At 59.9% G+C, this 20,233-nt stretch overlaps 1 protein-coding gene across 1 annotated transcript; it reads right to left on the bottom strand.

The window, feature by feature from the left end:
* Positions 1-777: 777 nt before the first annotated feature.
* On the bottom strand, positions 778-18,973 carry SLC38A8 (solute carrier family 38 member 8). Its single transcript, XM_040982158.1, has 10 exons — positions 18,785-18,973; positions 14,802-15,000; positions 11,592-11,733; positions 9,811-9,912; positions 9,000-9,057; positions 5,469-5,583; positions 4,361-4,508; positions 4,029-4,237; positions 3,031-3,082; positions 778-1,358 (listed from the first exon to the last, which is right to left on the bottom strand). The coding sequence occupies exons 1-10, from the start codon at positions 18,971-18,973 to the stop codon at positions 1,265-1,267; spliced, it is 1,308 nt and encodes a 435-aa protein (XP_040838092.1). The 3' UTR covers positions 778-1,264.
* Between the last annotated feature and the right edge of the window lie 1,260 nt (positions 18,974-20,233).

The raw sequence follows: 20,233 nt of genomic DNA, 5'->3' as shown, positions 1-20,233 counted from the left end.
TCAGCTGTGAAATGGGCATGTGCCAGGGAAGCAATGGGGCAGGAAGGCAGGGACCCCACTCTGTGCTGTGTTGCAGGTAGGGTCCCACCAGGCGGTGCACGGAGACCACTGGGGCGTGAGTGGGGAGACACAGTACAGTGACAGAAATACGCCAGCACAGCCGTGGGTCAGCCAGACAGCTCTGGGAAGAGGGCAGAACCACCAAGTTGTAGCCCTAACAGGAGACAGGTCTGCAGTACAGAAACTACAGCACATGTTCTTAATGCACATGTGGCCACAGGCTGGCAACAATGACCTCTCACTGTCGACCACAGCCAGCAGGCCCTGTGGGACACAGGGTGACAGGAGCAGGGTCTGTCCCCATCCTATCCCACAGGGGTAGCCCTGCTCCTCCTGGCGCTGGCCACAGAGGAGCCGCCTGGCTTGGCCCCACGCAGGGTCAGTGCTGGGCTCTCACAGGCCCAGGAGCAGCCAAGTCCATCCTCCCCTCTCTGCGCCCCCTCTCACCCAGGCCCTGGGGTGCATCTTCGGCCCCCAAGCCCTCTGTAGCAGGTGAGACTCCCGTCCCAGAACCAAGTAAGACAGGTAAGCTCCATGGAGCCAGCTGTCCACCTGGCTTCCAGGCTTCTATACCCTGTTACGTGCAAAGGAGGTGTTCCTTGGGGACCCCACCCGCACAGGGCACGGGCACAGGCAGCAGCCCGCCTGTGCCAGCCATGGGCACATCTCTGCTTGGACATCTCCCAGTCTGGGCAGCACGTAGGCATTTCCTGGGCCTGGGCCAGAGGCCTGGTTCAAGCCCATTGCCAACCTCAGCAGATGCCATGGGATACTTCCTGGGCGCTCTTCCCCCATCTCCAATCCTGGCACCACAAGGCGAGCTTCCTGACGAGGGGCTAAGTCCCCCAGGAAGAAAAACCCAAGCTCTAAGCCCTGAGCCTGTGCTCGGCCTAAGCATACAGGGATTGTGGCCCAGCCCAGGGAAGCAGCTGAGACATGATCAAGTGCATGGACAGTCATGACACAGGCACAGAGGGGTCAACAACCAAGTGGAAGCTATGGGAGGGGGAGGGAGCAAGGCCTGACTGGGCCTTGAACTTGAACCCATGGGGTGGCATCTGCTCACCCTTACAGAAACCCCAAGAGTGAGCAGGACCACAATGAGAGGCTGGGGACCAGGAGGCATGGATGGCTTCGGCATCTTTATGATCGACATAAATCACCCGGCTGTCATGCCAGGCGCGGGTGGCCCTGTGCCACACCCTCAGGACAGCTCCAGGACAGCGGCCAGCGTGCTCTGCCCGAAGATGAAGGTGCCGATCAGCACGGAGACCACGCCCCACACCTCCAGGCAGCACCTGCCAATCAAGGGCTCCAGTCAGCTCCAGCTGCCCCCGGCGTGCACACCCAGGAGCCGCGCAGAGCAGCCTGTGGCAGGAAGAGACACGGGCAGGGCGCTGGCCTCAGCCCACAGGGTGGCCATCAAGATGACGGGCATTTCACAACAGGTGCCGCCTTCTCGCTCCATCTGCTGTTCACAACCTTGCTGCTCTCTGGCATTTTATCAAACAGTGGGAAGGGGAGACGCTAGCTCCCCATTCGCATCCTTTCCACTGCTTAGCATCTGCTCAACTGCCCCATGTGTGAAGGAGGGGACAGAAGCTCCGAGTCACACAGGATGCTGACAGTGGTGGCTGGGGGACAGTACCAGGGGAGGCGGAGGCCAGGCTGGCAGCCAGCAAGGCACCATCTGTAAGGCTCCCGTAGCAAGCAGAGATGCGCACGGAGACCAGGGTGTGCAGCCCACACCAAGACTGTGGCCCCGGCCCCAGAGCCCACAGAGCGGGCACTGCAGCAGGTTACCTGAGGGGCAACAAGCACACGGCCCCGGCCGCAGTGTGCTCAGAGCAGCTCGCACCGCCTGGCTCTTCCATGCAAGCTGCCGAGAGCTGGGTCCCGGGCCAGCCGAGGCCTCGGATGGCTGCAGGGTTGCACCACAGTAGCCAGCCAGACCATCAGGCACAGGTTCCAAGCCCAGGGCAGACCAGAGGCAACTGGGAGGCAGCCAAGCCACCCATTTCTTGGGAAAAACCAAGCTTATGCTCGGTGGAGGCTGGATGGGCAGCGACGAGGTGGGTGTCTGCTGCTGGACACCCCCTCTGACTGTGGGCTGGCCAGCAGCCTCCAAGTTCATGTCCACTTGCAAGCTGTGTGACTTTGCTGGAAACACAGCCTTGCAGAGGGAATGAAGCAAAAGATCTCGTGAGAAGACCCGGGATATACGGTGGGCCATTAACCCAATGACAGGGGTTTGTGCAAGAGGGACAGGCAGGGATGGGGATGATGTGCTGACAGGAGAGACCCAAGCCACAGGAGCTGGGGAGGGCCTGGGCTGCACACAGTGACAGCATCAGCTCCTCATCCTTGTTGGTGGAGGTCTGCTACAGCAATCCTAGGAAATGCACAGCACAGCTCTAGCAGCCTCCGCCCGTTTTCTGTCCCAGTGGGAACGAGAACAGCACAGACCCTCCCCGAGCTCAGCGCCAGGCCCAGGGTGCATTCGCTTTCTCAGAGCATCTGAGCCACTCAAAGGGGCACAGAAGGAGGGCTCGGCCACGCCTGACTCACAGGCCGGCCCCTGGAGGAAGCCCAGCAAAGGAGCACCTCCTGAACAACAGAGGGAGCAGGTAGAGACCTGTTGGGTTTCCCGGCTGCAGCCTCATCTGCTGCTCACCCTGAGTATGGAAGATGAGGGTGGGGGCCTGGCAGGGAGGGCCACAGAGCTTGTTCCCAAGGACAGACATGATGCCCTGGGGTGAGGCTGGCACCCAACCTCGTGCCTGGAGACCATTCTGCATCCGTCTCCTACACTGTGGTGTGGGAGGAGCGTGTCTCACAGGGCCCCACAGGCCAGAGATCCAGCCCCTATGACAGTCTGCTGCAGACACTCAGCGAGGGCCTGCCGAGCCTCCTCCGTCCACCCTCCAAGCCCCTGGCACAGGTCAATGGCTAACTGGTGGGGGCACTCACTTGGCTCGCGGTCTGATGGGTTCCACGTCCATGGCACAGATGAGGCACAGACCTGCCAAGCAGACACAGAATCATCTCTGTGGGTCACTACAGGTGGGCCAGACTAAAGCCAAGAGCTTCTTCCGGCTCTCCTACATGGATATGGGGCCTAGGCATTTGGGCCATGCAGCATTAGCAGCCAGGTGGATTGAAAGTGGGCCAACTGATTCTTGACCCAGTGCCCACACAGGCTGCCAGCACTGCAGGTGAATTAACCCACGGTAGCAAGGCGCTGGCCCCAGGGCACCTTTAAGAACCTGCTCGTGTTCCTTATTACCCACCAACACGGGGTGCACTGGGGCACGCAGCACACCTGGCGAGGGGCATCCTCACCCCATGTCTGCCTGGCTCCTCGGGTGGCAGCTCGCATGGCTCTCACATGGGCCGAGTACCAAGGACTGATGGAGTAGCTGCCGCAGCAAGAGCCCTGACCCCTCACGCCCCACAGGCCTGGGTCTCGGAGCTCCCACCTGCCTTCCCAAGGCCCCTGTTCCTCGGGGGGTGTCCTTGCAGCCTGACAGGTGGAGTCCATGTGAGGAACTCCAGTTGTTCAACTTCAATTTCACCTTCACTGGCTCACGAGAGGCTCCATGGAAAGACAGCCATGCCAGGGCCGCCTTCTGCCCCTCCAGTCAGGTGCCCCTCCCCCTCTGCTTCCATTTCTAAGAAAACACATCCCGCAGCAGGAGGCAGGGCAGCTATGGGAGGGCCTCTCAGCCCTGTTGCATAACAACTGTGCTGCCTGGGGTGGATTCAGGGCCTCAGTCTTCCCGTCTGTGGCCTGGGAACACAGAGGTGCAGGTGGCCACCAGGAGCTGCCTACCTATTTAACAGAGGAGGGACCAAGAGTCTTAGCCTGGAATCTGGCTCAGCACCTCCTGAACCTCCATCTCCAGCACAGGGACCCCAGGTCCAGGCCTGCCGACAGGCACAGCACAACCTAGGAAGTAGCGACTCACCTGGAAAGATGAAGATGAAGAAGGAGCTGAGGCCACCGATGATGCCAATCACCTCACCGAGGTTGGGCAGGGCCAGCGCCATGGCAAGTGTCGCGGTGACCCACAGAACCGTCAGTGGGATGCGGACCCACGGCCCGGAGGGGTCGGCCAGCACCCGGAGGCCCCATGTCCCCCAGCAGCTCCTCGTCCAGAAATCCTGCATCACCGACCTGGAGGCGCAGGGCAGCCAGCACACGGATCAGCCCAGCTCCTGTGCCCGGGAACCCCGAGCCCGTTCCCAAGGGCCTCTGTCAGTGCACTGTGGGGAGTGGCAGCCCCGGGCCAGGACTCACCTGCCCAGGAAGAGCACAATGGGGTAGACAGTCACCACTGAGACTGCGAAGAGGACACGGGCCACCACGATGGCCATGTCGTTGCCCGGGTAGGACATCAAGATGTCGGCAGAAACTTGTGTCCCGAAGGTCAGGAAGCCGTAAGCACCTGGTGGCAAGCACGGGGCCGGGGACAGCTGACAAGCAATACATGCCTTCCCTGCCACCTCCCCCCGCCCAAACACACATTTTCCTAGGAGATTCCTGCCGGAAGGTTCTGAAAGGGCTTCTGTCTTGGTCTTTCCTATAGTATCCAGCCCAAAGATGCCATGTTACTATCCCAGGCCAACCCTCCCAAAGTCAAACCTATTGCTCACCCCTACACACTGAATGCTCAGGCAGCACCCTTAGAAACAGCATCACCCACCCCACCCCTCACACAACAGCTCAGCCAAGCAGCTGGCTGCAAACCCAGACACCCATGTCAACAATCACCCAGGCAGGCCCAGCCCCCCAGGTGGCCTCAGCCCAGCACAGCACTGCCTCCTGCTCCTATCCTGGGATTCTCATCTCTGGCCTGAAGCCGTGGCCCTGCCAGGCTCACTCAGCACTGTGGCCCTGCCTGGTCATTGCCCTCGGAGTGGCTAGTGGGTCCCAGGCTGCCCGCAAGCTCACTGAGGCCCTGAGGCCCTGAGCATGGACGGTGGCCAGCCCTGAGTCAGCCCAGGCCCAAGGTCAGCATCTGGGCCAGGGACGTGCTGTGTGGCCTCAGCTACGTCCCAGACCCTCCAAGCCATTCTCACATTGTCCTAGAAGAGCCCACACATGGGGCACAGTGGCCCATGCTCCTGGGGTGGCCTTGGAACCACTGCTACTCCGGGCCCTCCACAGTGGGACAGGGGTCACGGGGTAAGAGCAGGTACCTTGGAGCCACCCAGGCTGGGGTTCGGGTTTCAGCTTTGTACCTCCAGCTGTGACACCCTGGACAGGCCCTGGAGACCCCAAAGCCTCTGTCGCCCCATTGTGAAGTGAAGGGCACTCAGGCCCACGTGGGGGAAGGCCCTGATGTTGCTTGGCACACAGGGGCTCCAGCCTCTCTGCCCCCCGCCCCAACCCCGGACGGCCTCACCTGTCAGGGAGTAGATGAGGCAGCAGGCCAGCATGGACAGCACAGAGACCAGGGCCCAGCGTGACAGGCTCTGCTCACGCATGCTGCAATACACAGAAACGGCCGCCTCATGACACTGGAAGACAAGAGGTGTGGCTTAGCTGACTCAAGCCACAGGGCACAATCCACCCGGAGCGGCCAAGTGAGGACGGGTCAGGGTCAGTGGCCCAAGGACAACCGATGGCGGCAGGTGACCACAGAGGGTGGATTGCAGGGTGCATTTGAGATGGCAAGGCTCTGAAGGAGGGCAGTGCCACATGCTCCCGCACCAGGACCCTCTGAAGAAGGGCCAGTGCCACATGCTCCCGCACCAGGACCCTTGCAGGTGTGCATTTGACAGAAGCCAGGCACAAGAGTTACAAGACCAACGCTCCAGTTCTGCCATGGAGTTCCGAGGCCTCAGTGGTGCTGCCCTGGGCACCAGAAGGGGTCGCTCAGTCCCTAGTCAGGGCTCTCAGGTGCCAGGAGCAGCCCTAGGTCATAAGAACCCACGTCATCCTCAGACACACAGCCCCAGCTGTATGGTGACAGAGGGTGGCCATACAAAGTGGCTTGGACAAAGTTGCAAGGGGTCTCCCAGGGCTGCAGGGCTGACCTTCATGGACACACACGGACAGGCACTATGGTCTTTGTGAGACTGGGACCTTGGACAGCTCCTCCCACCCTGTTCACCTGCTCCCTTGTGGTCAAAACCCAACATGCAGACCCTCCTCCCTGCTACACACTTCAGAGCCCAGACCGCCTGGGCCCTGTGAGCTGCGGAATGAATCACACAGGCTTTGCTCTGAGTTCAGTCGTGCTGTGAACAGCCCAGGGTTAACCTGCTGGCTCCCCCTCAGCTCCACAGCTCTCCCTCCTTTAAGAATTAACAGAGTCTGAATGCTGATAGTTGGGGACACCATGGAAAGCAACAGCCACCCACATAGCTCTCACATAGGGGTGGACACGCTATATTGGCTGCCCTTCAGGATCTGGGCCCAGGGTGGGCAGCGAGGAGGCTTAGGGCTGCCATTCACCTGCACTTTGTGTCCTGGGCTCGCTGCCCTCCAGCCAAGCCCCTGCAGGCAGAGGAGCCTTCACACCCCCAAGCCAGCACCAGGCGGGCTCTACCTCTGTGCAGCCAATCGCCCGACCCCTACACACTCACAGGGTGGTCCAGGTACCTGGACCTGCTGCCTATGGCACGAACCTCCTCCCTGCCTCACCCTGTTCACTCTGGAATGGGCATCACCCTCAGGGGAGCACAGATGCCAGCTCAGGGCAGAGGCCCCTAGCGCAACAACTCCATGTGCACAGGCATGGACAGGGAGAAGGAACGTGGAGCCGCTGGCATGTTGGCAGCAGGCGGAGCCCTCCCTGTGGCTCCCGCCTTGGGTTTCTAAGGGGAGATGAGGCACAAGAGTGACAGCGGGTGGTAGCATGTAAGCCACCAACATCTCAGTACAGAGGTGGGATGGGGCAGGAGGCATGCTAAGGTGGTCCCCCAAAACTGGAAGTGACCCCGATACCACAATGCCCATCAAGGACAGTGGGTAGGAGACCCCCATGCTCTATGACATCGGTCTCAGTCCTGGGCATTGCTTTCTTCTAACGCATTCCCTGGCAGGTAACAGCAATGGCTCTCAGGTCCCTGCCACCCATGTGGAATGCCCAGAGGAGGGGGACTGGCCCGAGCCTGGCCCTACCCCAACTGGCCCAGGCAGTTCAGGAGGGCTCTCAGGTCCCTGCCACCCATGTGGAATGCCCAGAGGTGGGGGACTCTACTGGCCCGAGCCTGGCCCTACCCCAACTGGCCCAGGCAGTTCAGGAGGCAATCAGCAGGTGGAAGGCCTCCCTCTTTCTCTTCCTTTCAAATAAAATAACAAATGAAAATGTTTTCAAAAGAACAATTAGACACACATAACATGGTGGATCATCCCGTTGAACACTACTGAGCCACACCGAGGCCCAGTAACAGGCCGGCTCCCAGGGACTGGCTGAGCCACCTCACAGGAGGCTGGGGAATCAAGAATGGCCAGCACTGTGAAGGGTGACGGGGTCTCTGTTGGGTACCATAGTGAGGGGCACACCCGCTCAGGGGCCTGTTGGAGGAGGGTGGACTGTGTAGCTTCGACCTTACCAGAGCTGTTTAAAAACATGCAGCAAGGCCACGGTGGGCACAGTGAGCCCAGCACCCCTTTGGCACATTGTCTGTTGCACAGGCTGGGGGAGGAGCAGCCTGTTGCCACCTCAGGGGGCAAGGATGGCAGGTTTGTATTGATAAAGGCCTTCTGCTCCCCTGCAGGACCCCTCCCCTCCACCCAATGTCACCTCCTCCTCCACTGAGCTCCTCCACCCAGACCCCCGCATCCCCCTGTCCATCATGCTGATTCCAGCCTGAGCCACCACCCACACCAAGGAAATGTCATTCCTCCCAGCGCCCCGCCATGGCATCCGTGTCCCTGGAAACTGTGGTTGCCAGGAGACACGGATGAGAACAACGAGGCCAGGGTGGAGGGGCAGGCACCCCTGACAGGCGCCTGCCTGGTGAGTCTGCAGCAACACGTGGTGCTGGGCTGTGGAACTGGGTGCAGTGCATGGAGATGGCCCAGCGGCTCCATGGACCTTCCAAAACACAGGGTGTGTGACAAGAGAGGTGAGAAATGAGAAAGGCATGGCCGAGTCCAGGATGCAGGGCAAGGCCCTCCCTTAGGGAAGAGAGATGGAAATGGCTCAGGGTTTGTTTGCTAAAATCATTCTCAAAATGCAAGATGAAGCTGGCCAAAGGATGCGGGAGGGAGGGAGTGGCCTCAGCGGTCCTGGGGTCCCAGACAAGCCCCACATGAACTTGAGCCTGCCTCAGGATGGCTTTGCCACTGCAGTGACCAGGCAGGCTTTAAAGTGGCTTTAAAGTGGCAGGGGGAGATATTGCCTCAGACAAACCCTGAGGGCAGATGCCAGCTAGCACCTGCCAGGAAACCCAGCAGAGCCCCAGGGAGCCAGGAGGTGAGCCGGGTCTTTCTCTACCTCTAGCACTTGCCAACCAAGCAGTTGGCAGCTCTCCAAGCAAGCCAGGGCCCTGCGCTGGCCCTTCTACCTGGACAGCCCTCCCAGCTCCTGGACGCCTCCTGCGTATCCTCTGAGTCAGCGTGCCCCTCTGCTGACTCCACGCTTGCCCATTCTCTTACACACTCTGCCCCTGACCCGGCCCCTTGGCCGCCTAGCCCAGGGGGAGCAGCTCCCCTCCGAGGGCCCTGGAGCAGCAGGGGCCGGGCACAGCTGTGGGGCTCCAGAGGGGCAGGCAGCCCCAGTGTCCACATGTCCCATTCACAAGCACAAGTTCAATGCCCACTGTCTGCCTGTGCCAGACACCCCACAGCACCACTTGCAGTCTCTAGATGACAACTGACAGCTGAGAACCCCCTCAAGCATCTCCCTAACAGGCCGGTGAGCTCTTCCCACGGCTCAGGGGCCCCTGGGAAAGTCACACGCTCCAACAACTGCTGCAATTACCTGAAAGCCGAAGCAGATGGTGGGGAAGACGCTGAACACGGAGGTCCAGGAGGAAGGGCTGTGGACAGAGAAGCGAGTGTGGACTCATTAGGGAGCATGGCTCAGCAACCTCACACGCGAGGGGGGAACCCGGATAAATGCAGGCAGTGCTGTTGCCATTCCGGGCTGCCCTGGCCAACTGTCGGGCGCCAGCCTGATGCTCCCGTGTGGCCGTCAGGTGGGGGTGGGCTGGGTTTCTGGCTATGGCTGCAAACACACACGTCCACCTTGCTACACTGTCCCTCCTGCTGCCGAGGCCAGGTCGCCCACCCTGTCACCCAGACAAGCACCTGTATGATGAGCAGACCTTGCTGCTCCCCGTGTCTGTTCTCTCCATCAGCACAGGACTGTTACACCCCAGCCCCCAGCTGTCGCCCTGGCTCCAACTCAAAACTGGAGCTAACGCAGCTGCCTCCTCCACGAGCACCAGGCCCAAATCCCGTGTGCAGGGCTCAGTCCCTCGCCACCCCGAGCAGCGTCCGGCAGCTGCCCACTGCGAGCTTCTGCACGGCTTGGTGGGTGATGTCGGAGCCTTGCTGTCCAGCGTCCTCCCCGCAGGTCCATCAGGACCTCCCAAGGCAGCATCCTTTGGGGAGCAGGGCCTTTTGTGCAGAGGCTCATGTAGGTGCTGAAGCAGCAAAGGGGACTCATCCAGACTCACCCCATCCAAGACTTGAGGGCATCGGGGGGAGGAGTCACGGATGCAGTGTCCTCCCCCAGGCTCCCCCAGGCTCCCCACCACCTCCCCAGAAAGCTGTTCCCCCAGACTCACCTCGGTGGAGCACGGGGCTCGTGGACAAGGCCCTGGGGCTGGAGGTAGTACTGCACCGTGATGACCAGGGCCAAGTAGCAAGCAGCCAGGGTGCCCAGGATGCTGACACAGAGGGGACAACACAGGCGCTCATCACACACAGGTACAGCGGGGATCCAACCCCCGTCTATCCTCCCCCAGTCTCAGCAAGGCTTTGCCCTTAGTCTCATTTCCTTATCTGTGTAATGGGGAGAGTGGGGGTGTCACTTGGGGTACACTTCTCAAGTCCTGCAGTGCCGGACATCACTTCCTTCCCTCAAGGCCAGTGGCCACCGAGAGTTGGCAGCCAGCCCGTCCCCAAGGTCAATGCCTACTGCCCCTGTGGAGGCAGCAAGGCACCTGGGCACCTGGATGGGGGTGGCTGCTAGCCCATGCTCTGATAGGAGCCCAGGTAAAGCCTCTGGAAACACAACGCAGGAGGCAAGGTGTGTGTGTGGTCACGGCCTCTGTGTGTGTGTGTCACTGCCCGTGCCTGCACAGCTGTGTGTGGACACGGCCTCTGTGAGTGTGTGTGTGTGTGTGTGTGTCACTGCCAGTGCCTCCATAGCTGTGTGGTCACTGCCCGTGCCTGCACAGTTGTGGGTCTACATGTGCATCTATGTGTGTGATACTGTGTACATACATGTCTGTAACCGTATGTGCGTACCCCTCACTGCTCGTGTTCTGTATGTGTGCATGACAGCCTGTGTGTATATCTCACTGCCTGACTTTGTTGGCATCTGTCTCACTGCCAATGTGGGGTCTCCATGCATCAGTCTGTGAGCTTCAATATATGTACTTCCTTACATGTGTCTGTGTGTGTCACTACCTGTGTGTCTGTGTGTCAGCCTGAGTATCTGTGTGTGTCACTACCTGTGTGTCCGTGTGCGTCACAGCTTGTGTGTGTCACAGCCTGCATGTCTGTGTGTCTGTGTGTGTCACTGCCTGAGTCTGTGTGTGTCACAGCCTGCATGTCTGTGTGCCTGTGTGTGTCGCAGCCTGTGTGTCTGTGTGTGTCACTGCCTGAGTCTGTGTGTGTCACAGCCTGCATGTCTGTGTGCCTCTGTGTGTCGCAGCCTGTGTGTGTCACTGCCTCTGTGTGTGTGCCTCTGTGTGTCACGGCCTGTGTGTCTGTGTGCTGAGTCTGTAGTAACTGAACAATCAGCAGCAATGTTTCAGGCCTCCTTATTTTGCTTATCTTTATAGTCAGCGTCCAGCTCTGTGGGCTCCTTTTCCCAGGACCCCGCCGGCTGTGGACAGAGCCCCAGGGGGCCGCTCGTGGACCCCACCGGCTGTGGATAGAGCCCCAGGGGGCTGCTCGTGGACCCCGCCGGCTGTGGATAGAGCCCCACGGGGCTGCTCATGGACCCTGGTCTGTTTGGCCTGCCTGGTTGTGTCTATATTGGGCATGTGCAAGCTTTTTTATCATTTCCCAAGGTTCCATTTCACACACACATTAGTAGCGGCACATGTGACTGCAGTATTTCCATGTTTCTTTACATGCATTCTAAGCCACCTGGAAACGACATGGTGCTCACAAGAGGATGCAATTGGTTCTGTGCAAACACATCGTTCCGACATCTGTGGGGAGTCCCAGAACGATTGCCATGGACACCAAGGGGGAGTCCTTCCTCTCTGCCCACGTCATTTGTGTATTATTGTACTGCTTTCCCCTTCTTCCAGGGGAAGACCAAGCCCACATCCCCTCAGCCCAGCACAGCGCTCGCCAAGGTTGGGCCCAAGGGGCGCCATGGCCTTCCTACCTGGTATACTTCTGGAAGGCGATCTCCCGTGGGGAGGACAGTGGCAGGATGATCAATGCGGAGAGCAGGGGTAGCGTGAAGCGCTGGTCGACATACCAGGGCTGAGTGGCCAGCAGGGTGCCAGGCAGGAGCGAGTCGCACACTAGCAGAGACCGGGCAAGGGGCTAAGCCACAGTACACACCAAGGTCATGCCCTGGGGGCTCAGAGGCATGGGCTGGGCCCTCCCGCCTGGTTCTCAGCCTGGGGAGAAGTCCACCATCAGCACTCAGTGGGGCCCAGGGGTCCAGGGATGGGCTGGAAGATGGGGGCCAGCTTTGTGCCCCCACAAAGGAAGACTAGAGCTCACCATGTTCAGCCACCTTTCACTGAGCTTCCAAGTGCTGGGCACGGGGTGGGGGAGGGGGGTAAGTGCTGGATCTACCAAGGACATGCAGACAAATTAATAGACTGAAGTCACTTTCTGTTTTACACAGAAACTCAAAGGCTTCTGGGGGCAGCCTGGGGCCACAGGGAGCACTGAGCTGCTGGGGTTCATCATGGCTACACAATCATCTTAAGCAGCCTGACTTTCTAGACGTCATGAACCGCAAGGAAGAATCTGGGCAGGGCTCAGTCAATCCTGTACCAGGTAGGACGGCCCAAGGCTCTGGGGGTCATCAGGCTGACCTTGGGGCTCGTCTGTGGGGCCCATGACGGCTCCAGCCCACACGGGGCCCCTCCTGCCATCTCAGGCTCTCCCACAGACCATGGGCAAGCTCCTTCTTTTAGAGGCCAGGCTCCATCACTGTCCTGTTCACCACACAAAGCTGCCTCACAGCCCGTGTCACTCAAGAGCAGGGAACACAGTTGGCATCGACTGCTCAACAGAAGGCTTCTAGGAAACTCTTTAGGGTCCTCATTAATGCCATGCTCACTGGCACCAGTGCTGTCCTGACTGGCCCAAGCTTCCCTCCCAGGGGTCCGAGCTTGCCCACAGAACGGCATACACCCAGCACCCCACCAGAAGGACACAGGCAATGCTCTCTCCGCCGAGTGCTCTCACCAGCCAGTCTCAGAATCCTCAGCACGGCTACACGCCCAGCTGACTACAGCAGGGAGAGATGAGCTCTACCTGTCACTGGCAGGCAGGGCGTCCAACATGCCGACCCTGGTACTTCACAGAGTAGCACCACAAGACTTTTAAGAAGACATAGAGGCCTTGACCTTAATGGCCACGGCCACAAGCCTTTGCCTCACAAATCAAGAGAACACACACAGTGAAACAGGGACTGACACTGTGGTACACTGAGTGAGGCTGTCACCAACACCGTGAACATCCACGGGGGACAGAGTGAGGCTGTCACCGACACCGTGAACATCCACGGGGGACAGAGTGAGGCTGTCACCAACACCGTGAACATCCACGGGGGGACAGAGTGAGGCTGTCACCACCGGAACACGGGGACAGAGTGAGGCTGTCACCAACACCGTGAACATCCACGGGGGGACAGAGTGAGGCTGTCACCGACACCGTGAACATCCACGGGGGACAGAGTGAGGCTGTCACCGACACCGTGAACATCCACGGGGGGACAGAGTGAGGCTGTCACCAACACCATGAACATCCACGGGGGACAGAGTGAGGCTGTCACCAACACCGTGAACATCCACGGGGGGTGCCTGCTCAGGTCGCGGCCACCTGGCTTCTAGTCCGTCCCCATCTCACACACCTAGGAAGGCAGTGGGAGACGGCCCAAGTACACGGGTCCCTGTATGGCAACCAGAAAGGAGTTCCTGGCTCCTGGCTGTGGCCTGACCCAGTCCTGGCTGTGGCCTGACCCAGTCCTGGCTGTGGCCTGACGCAGTCCTGGCTGTGGCCTGACCCAGTCCTGGCTGTGGCCTGACCCAGTCCTGGCTGTGGCCTGACGCAGTCCTGGCTGTGGCCTGACCCAGTCCTGGCTGTGGCCTGACCCAGTCCTGGCTGTGGCCTGACCCAGTCCTGGCTGTGGCCTGACGCAGTCCTGGCTGTGGCCTGACCCAGTCCTGGCTGTGGCCTGACCCAGTCCTGGCTGTGGCCTGACGCAGTCCTGGCTGTGGCCTGACCCAGTCCTGGCTGTGGCCTGACCCAGTCCTGGCTGCTGCAGCCATTTGGGAAACAACACATGGGAAATCCTCTTCCTGTTACCCTATCTTTGAAATAAATAAAAGGCTTTTTTTTATGGCAAAGTGGCAGACTTAAATCAACCCTATTGAAAATCCCATTCCAACTAAGCCTAAATATTCCTATTAAAAATCAGAGATCCTCAGGATGATTTAATCTTGAGTCACCTGTGAAACTCACTTCGCCATCCCAACCCACAGCTCAGCTCAGCTCAGTGTCAAGGAACGGGCAGCGAGCTGCTCCGCAGCCCCGCATCTGAGCAAGCTGGGACTGAATGCAACAGCAGAGCGGGCCGATCCTATACCACAGGCAGTGCGGTTCAGGAAACGTGGGTGCCTTGTTCCCAAGCACTAACAACCGGAACACAAACGGCCAGTCTGTGGTCACAGTGGGAGGTTTTAACATCCAGCCCCCTTGAAACCGGCAGAGTAACTCAAATGACAACGAAATCAGCTAGCTGCTCGGGAGATGTGAACAAAGCCTCGGGCCAGCACGACCTAGCGGACATTCCTGCACCCCACTCCTGTAACCGCACTCCCCAGCTTTGAGAGCACTCGGACACCGAGCCACGGGCCCAGCATCAACAGATCACAGCACCGAGATCCACAGGGATCTCACTCCCGGCCAGCAGGCAATGAACACAGAAAAGCAAGACGGGATCTGGCAAACAATGCCCAGCCGAGAATTCAAGCACCTAACTCTGCCCACCCTGGCATCAGACGACAGCACGGCTGTTTGGAATGGAATGTAAGCAGAGCATACAGCCACAGGTAAGACACAGCGAAAACGGCCTCAGGGGAAAGACTTCACATGGGGCAGGGTCCCAGCACCCCACAATTAAAGGTGTCACTGGGCATCTCTCAACAGGTCTCTTGCAGTTGGCTATGCATCCCCATCTGTGAAATGGGTGGTCCCCTCCACTAGCTGTGCCACCACTCTCATCGTGCTGGCAAACACTGACTCCAGTCGCCCCACCATGCCCCACCAGGAGCTCCAGTGTGTTCTTGGCCTATGCTGCCACCTAGGGCTGCACCCACACCTCCCTTCCTTCCCGTGCACAGGTACTCACGCTTTCCCAGCTGGTCCCCAATCACCCGGAGAAAAGCCACGGAGATCATGAGCAGGTTGGCGATGAAGCAGGCCTCACACAGCTTCCCCATGGTGGGCCCACATAGTCCCCGCACCACGCCCTGGTACGTGGTCTGACCGCTGCTGGCAGCCGCATAGCCCAGGATAACCAAGCCAGTGATGAGGAAGACCAAGGATACCTGTGGGACAGGATCATGAGTCCGGGAGGTGCCGGCTGCCCCTCCCAGCCATCTCACCCTGGGCCACCCCCAGTGCTGAAGTTAGAGCCTCGGAGCAAGCAGGTAGGTCCCAACACCCTCGGGGGCCCCACATCTGTCCATCTGGGGTTCGGACAGCTCTGTGCTGTCCCAGCCACAATCCCAAAATCACCTGGTGTGGGTAGGGCGGCACCCCAGGACAGAGCAGGCAGGCATGCTGTTCCCCTGCCATGCGGCATGAGGCCGACTCCCCACGTGTGCTTGGAGCTGAGGGGCCCTAAGACCGCATCCGGCTTGGGAGGTGCTGGGGTCCAGACAAGGTGGGCACACTCTGCCCTCCCCAGCACTACCCCTGCTTGGAGCTGCAGTGCCCCCAGGAGCATGTGGCATGGGAAGCACTGGGCCAAGCCATACCACAGTGCTGGGGTCCAAACAAGGTGGGCACGCCCTACGCTCCACCGTGTTTCCATGCATCCTCTTCAGGCTCTTCCTCGACATTTGTCATGAACAATTTCACACCAGACAGCAGCTGGATGGCCATCAACCAGTCTCAGCACTGGGATGCACTGGGAAGCAACATGCAAGTTTCAGCTGTGCCTCCCAGGCTCTCAAATCCTCTGGCATGCCTCCCTGTTCACGGGGCTTGCTCTGTCCTTCCCTCTCGTGCACTGACATTCACACCTAGATTCCACGTTGGCCCCAGCTCACCTTTGCGACAGGCGCCCGGCCAGCTCTGCACAGCTGCAGCAGCGCAGCCCTATGCAGCCCTCAGCCACTGCCCCTCGCACTCAGCATGCTGCTCTGAGACACAGGGCCATAGTGGCAGCTTTTGTTTTGTTTTTGTTTACTGGAAAGGCCGAGTTACAGAGGATGGGGGGAGAGAGAGAATCCTCCATCCACTGGCCAGAGCCAGCAGTTTTTCCAGGTCTCCCACATGGCTGCAGGGGCCCAAGCACTTGGACCATCTTCTGCTCTCCCAGACACAGTACCAGTAAGCCGAAAGGGAAGTAGAGCAGCCAGGATCTGAACTGGTACCCGCGAGATGACGGTGCTGCGGGTAGCACCTTCACTCACTGTTACAGCACTGGCCTGTCCGCTGTTTCTGCTAATAGACGAACTGGTTTCTCCCACATCCTAACTCCCCGAACCTGTGAGCACGACTGACAGCTGTTTCCACACGTGTCGGTAATGCAGGCGTGACGAAAGGAGCTCTTTGCTGATGCGATTACGGACCTTGAATGGACTTGCCTTGGTCACCAGGTGGGTCCTAACTCCAATGGCAAATGTTCTCGTAAGGGACGGAGGGACAAAGGAGAGGCCCTGGCAACAGCTGGTGAGGCGGACTCCTGGCCCCCAGCACTGTGCGGAACCGAGGTCTGCTGTCCAGGCCCCGACCTGGGGGATCTGTTAGGCCAGCCACTGCCCTCAGATGTGTGCGTCTGCCTGGCACCGTGGGCTTCTCCAGCATCTTAGCCCCAGGCAGGCAGCGCCTCCCAGGCAAGCGCAAACACTCAGCAACTATCCCAGCTGGAGGAGCCCGTGGCCCCCAGAGGCACCTGCACCTCTGGCAACGGATAGCCCTGCCCCTCCCCAGATCTCCACCCCCACACCCCGCCTGGCCCACTGTCTGCAGCTCCCAGGAGGGCTGGGCTTCATCAGGCATGGTGAACCCTCCAACCTGAAGGGGACAGCAGAGTCCTTGAGTTCCTGCCCACTGACTACCCAACAGGGCCCAGTGCCGACGTGTGGGGACAGGCAGAAGTCCCACTCAAACCTGTCATCCTTGAGGCCAATTTCATCCCCAGCCCCAGCCCATGCCCAGGCAGGAGAGGGGCAGGTCTTCTCCCTCAAGGGGTGCCCTCACCTTTTGTTTGGGGTCTGCTAAAGTTTGGGACCTTGAGCTCAGCCTACACAAAGCAGCTGTGTCTGAAACCCAGCCTCAGACTCACTACAAAGGACTGATACGTTTGAGCAAGGGGCAGGAGAGCAGCGTGGGGCGTCCGCAGCCCTGGGCCGTGGGGCCACCCTGCTGCCTGGCCGGCCGGCCCCAGCCCCACCTGCTGCCTCCCCCTGTCTTGGCCTGGCAGCCTGACACTCTCCTCCAGTGCAGGTGGGCATCCAGGACTCCTTTCTTGCCATATCTCCTGGACTCTGTTCCAATGTCACCTCAGCTGGCTCCTTGGAGCAGCCTTGGCTCACCACTCTGTGCCATCACCTGGCTCTGTGGCACCAGTGCCAACGGCAGCCCTTCCCACCCTCGGGCTCCTCCTGCATGGGGGGAATATTTTTTCAGCTCCATCTGTGTTGACACTCTTTCTTTCTCGTCGCTATTTCCTGAACAGGACCATGCCTGTCTACACTGCATCATGCAGAAGGGGTCATGAGATGACAGACCCGAAGGAAGCCACACACAGTTGGAGCCAGGGCCGTGCCATCTTCTACATCGGGCCTGGGCACCTGGGCACCTTGTTTCTGGCCAGGAGGCTGGCGCCACTCCCTCAAGCACAGCTCCATGACACAGGGCACAGGCAAGTGCTCGGCCAGCACGGGCTGGGATGGGTCCCACTGGACGCGGCAGAGCAGGGACTGCCATCTGTGGAGGGACACGAGGGGCTCTGTGATACACCCACATGCTAAGCCCCCACAGAGCTCCCCACACAAGTGCCGCTCAGAGCAAGTGCCATGGCATAGTGGCGACACCTCCAGCACTACCTGACAGTGCTGGTTCAAGTCCTGGCTGCTCTGTTTCCCGTCCAGCTCCCTGCTAATGTGCCCGGGAAGGCAGTGCAAGATGGCCTAAGGATTTGGACGCCTGCCACTCACATGGGAGACCCAGGTGGAGTTCCCAGCCTCTGGCGTGACGCAGCCATTTGGGAAGTAAACCAGTGGATGAAGATATTTTATATCACACTGCCTTTTACATACATACATACACCTTAAAATACACACCAACACACACACGGTTCCTGTCAGCCTGGAAGAGCTGCTTAGAAAATGAGATGAGGGCCCGGCGCCATTGCCTAGTGGCTAAAGGTTTAGCTTTGAACACACTGTGATCCCATATGGGCACCAGTTCTAATCCCAGCAGCCCCGCTTCCCATCCAGCTCCCTGCTTGTGGCCTGGGAAAGCAGTTGAGGACAGCCCAAAGCCTTGAAACCCTGCACCCGCATAGGAGATCCAGATGAGGATCTGGGCTCCTGGCTTTGGATCGGCGCAGTACTGGCCATTGCAGTCACTTGGGGAGTGAATCATCGGACGGATATTTCTCTTTGTCTCTCCTCTCTGTATATATGACTTTGCAATAAAAATAAATCTTTAAAAAAAAAGAAGAAAACGAAAATGAGATGAAGGTGCGGTTCTGCTTCTCAAGGGTGCTCAGACTCGGAACTTCCCTGCCAGGGTCCACAGCCCCGGCCCGGCTCTGGGTGCCATGGGCACACGCGAATCTGGCTTCTGTACTGAGCTGAGACCAGCAGGTAGATCATAGCAGCTGGCTAGGCAGGCTGCTAAGAAATTGCTCCTTCTGGCTGCAAAGCCAACCGCGCAGACTGGGCTCCACACCTGTGCCTTGGCCTGTCGGCCTGCCGTGGGTCAGCTCTCACCAGCCTCGGCAGAGCGTGCCGCCCGCCCAGAGCCACCGTGGGACTCTCCGGCCCAGCCAGCAAGCGAATCCCCGAGTCAGAGTTCACAGGCCAGCCAGCTCGGCAGCAGCCAGGCTCCGGGTCCCAGCCTTGCCCGAGACCCCGAAATGCTGCTCGGACTTACCAGCTCCACCAGGAGGGCAGGGAGCACACCTCCCGCCCTGTGGAAGGCCCAGGGGAAGTTGAGCAGGCCAGCGCCCAGGGCAGACTTGAGGAGAATGAAGGCAGCACCCAGCGAGGACAGACTGGATGCAGTGGCAGCCGGGAGGGGCTTTTCTGGAGGGCGTTTGTCTTCAGGCGTCTGAGGTGGCATGGCTGGAGAAGGGCAGATGGGCGCAGTTCAAGGCATCACCCTGGGCCTGGCAGGCCTCTCGCCCAGCGCGGGGAGCCCAGCTCTCCTCGGCCTCTGTGCCCCTCCAGAGCAGGACCCCTCTGACCTCCCGGACTTCTGCTCCTCCCCTCCAACTTGCCCCCTGCTGGACCCTCCAGGGTCTGCCCTCTCAACCGCGGGGGGGGGAACCCGAGGTTCCTCCTCACTGCCCGACCCTGTCCTTACCACCAAGTCCATGTGCACAGCCAGCCCGCCCACTGCCAAGGCTCCCTCCAGGTGAACGAGTGCGTCCTTCATTCATTGGGCCCTAGAAGGCACGTGCTGGGGACAAAGGCTGGGCGTCAGGGGCTCCAGTCCCAAGAACCAGCAGCTTCTGAGAGTTAGACACAATCAGGGCGTCTGAAGAGGCCCCACGCCGCCCGCCCTCGTGCAGGCCCCTCCCCAGGGCGGGGTTTCCCAGCTGCCCTGCAGGCTTTGAGGGCATTCAGCTGGGGTGACTGAGCCTGGCACCCACACCTGAGCTCATCGCAGCACCCTGGGAGGCCTCTACACCCTCTCTAGGGGCAGTGGGCGGTGGCAGGCACAGGGCTCACAACCCGCCACTCGCTGGCAGAGCCAGCCCCCTGTCCCATCTGCTGTGGCACGGGCTGCAGCAAAGGCTGTGTCCACCCCCTCCCTCCTGCCCCAGCTGGCTCTGCTCACACCCACCTGGGGGCCTTGTTAGAAAGCAGACTCCGACTCCTTCCACCTTGGGCAGCATCCCACATTCCCGCCAAGCTCCCTGGCAGGCTGCCACAGCTGGCGCTCATCTCACTTGAGGCCGAGATCTCCAAACTGGGGCCCTCCGGCTACGGCTGCTGGAAAAGCAGCACAGAGCCTAGTTCTTCCGCAAGACACAGGCATGTGGAGGTGCAGACTGGAGCCTGCCCTGTGTGCTTCCGGAACCCGCGCTCCTTCCTGTGGTCATTCAAGCACGCAGGGCCAGACCCCGGCCCCAGGGGGAGCCCATTCAGGGGGCCGAGAGTCTGTGTTTGTGAGCAGTTGGTCAGAGGTCTTTAATGCCAGAGCCTGCCCCTTACAATCAACTCTGACCTGTCCTGCTACCATACTGCCTACGAGAGGCCCCTACTTCTCAGTCCCTCCACCACCATCCAGTGGGCAGCCTCATGCCCACCTACGTGGGCCACCATCCTGCTCTTCTCACAGAATTCTACAGGCTCTCACAGCCTCAGGAGGAGCTCA

This window comes from Ochotona curzoniae, unplaced genomic scaffold (genome assembly GCF_017591425.1).
Source record: "Ochotona curzoniae isolate NIBS_2020 unplaced genomic scaffold, NIBS_Ocur_1.0 contig_3622, whole genome shotgun sequence".
Lineage (NCBI taxonomy): Eukaryota > Metazoa > Chordata > Mammalia > Lagomorpha > Ochotonidae > Ochotona > Ochotona curzoniae.
Note: the sequence above shows the minus strand (reverse complement) of the source record. Positions and strands in the feature narration are given on the sequence as shown.

What these genes read in the sequence shown, in the direction of transcription:
- SLC38A8 (XM_040982158.1), bottom strand. Translation starts at nt 18,973, where the DNA reads ATGCCACCTCAGACGCCTGAAGACAAACGCCCTCCAGAAAAGCCCCTC. An exon ending in CTGCCCTCCTGGTGGAGCTG is followed by an intron (nt 15,001 to 18,784) that starts GTAAGTCCGAGC and finishes CCTGTCCCACAG; the next exon opens with GTATCCTTGGTCTTCCTCAT. An exon ending in GAGCCCCGTGCTCCACCGAG is followed by an intron (nt 9,058 to 9,810) that starts GTGAGTCTGGGG and finishes CTCTGTCCACAG; the next exon opens with CCCTTCCTCCTGGACCTCCG.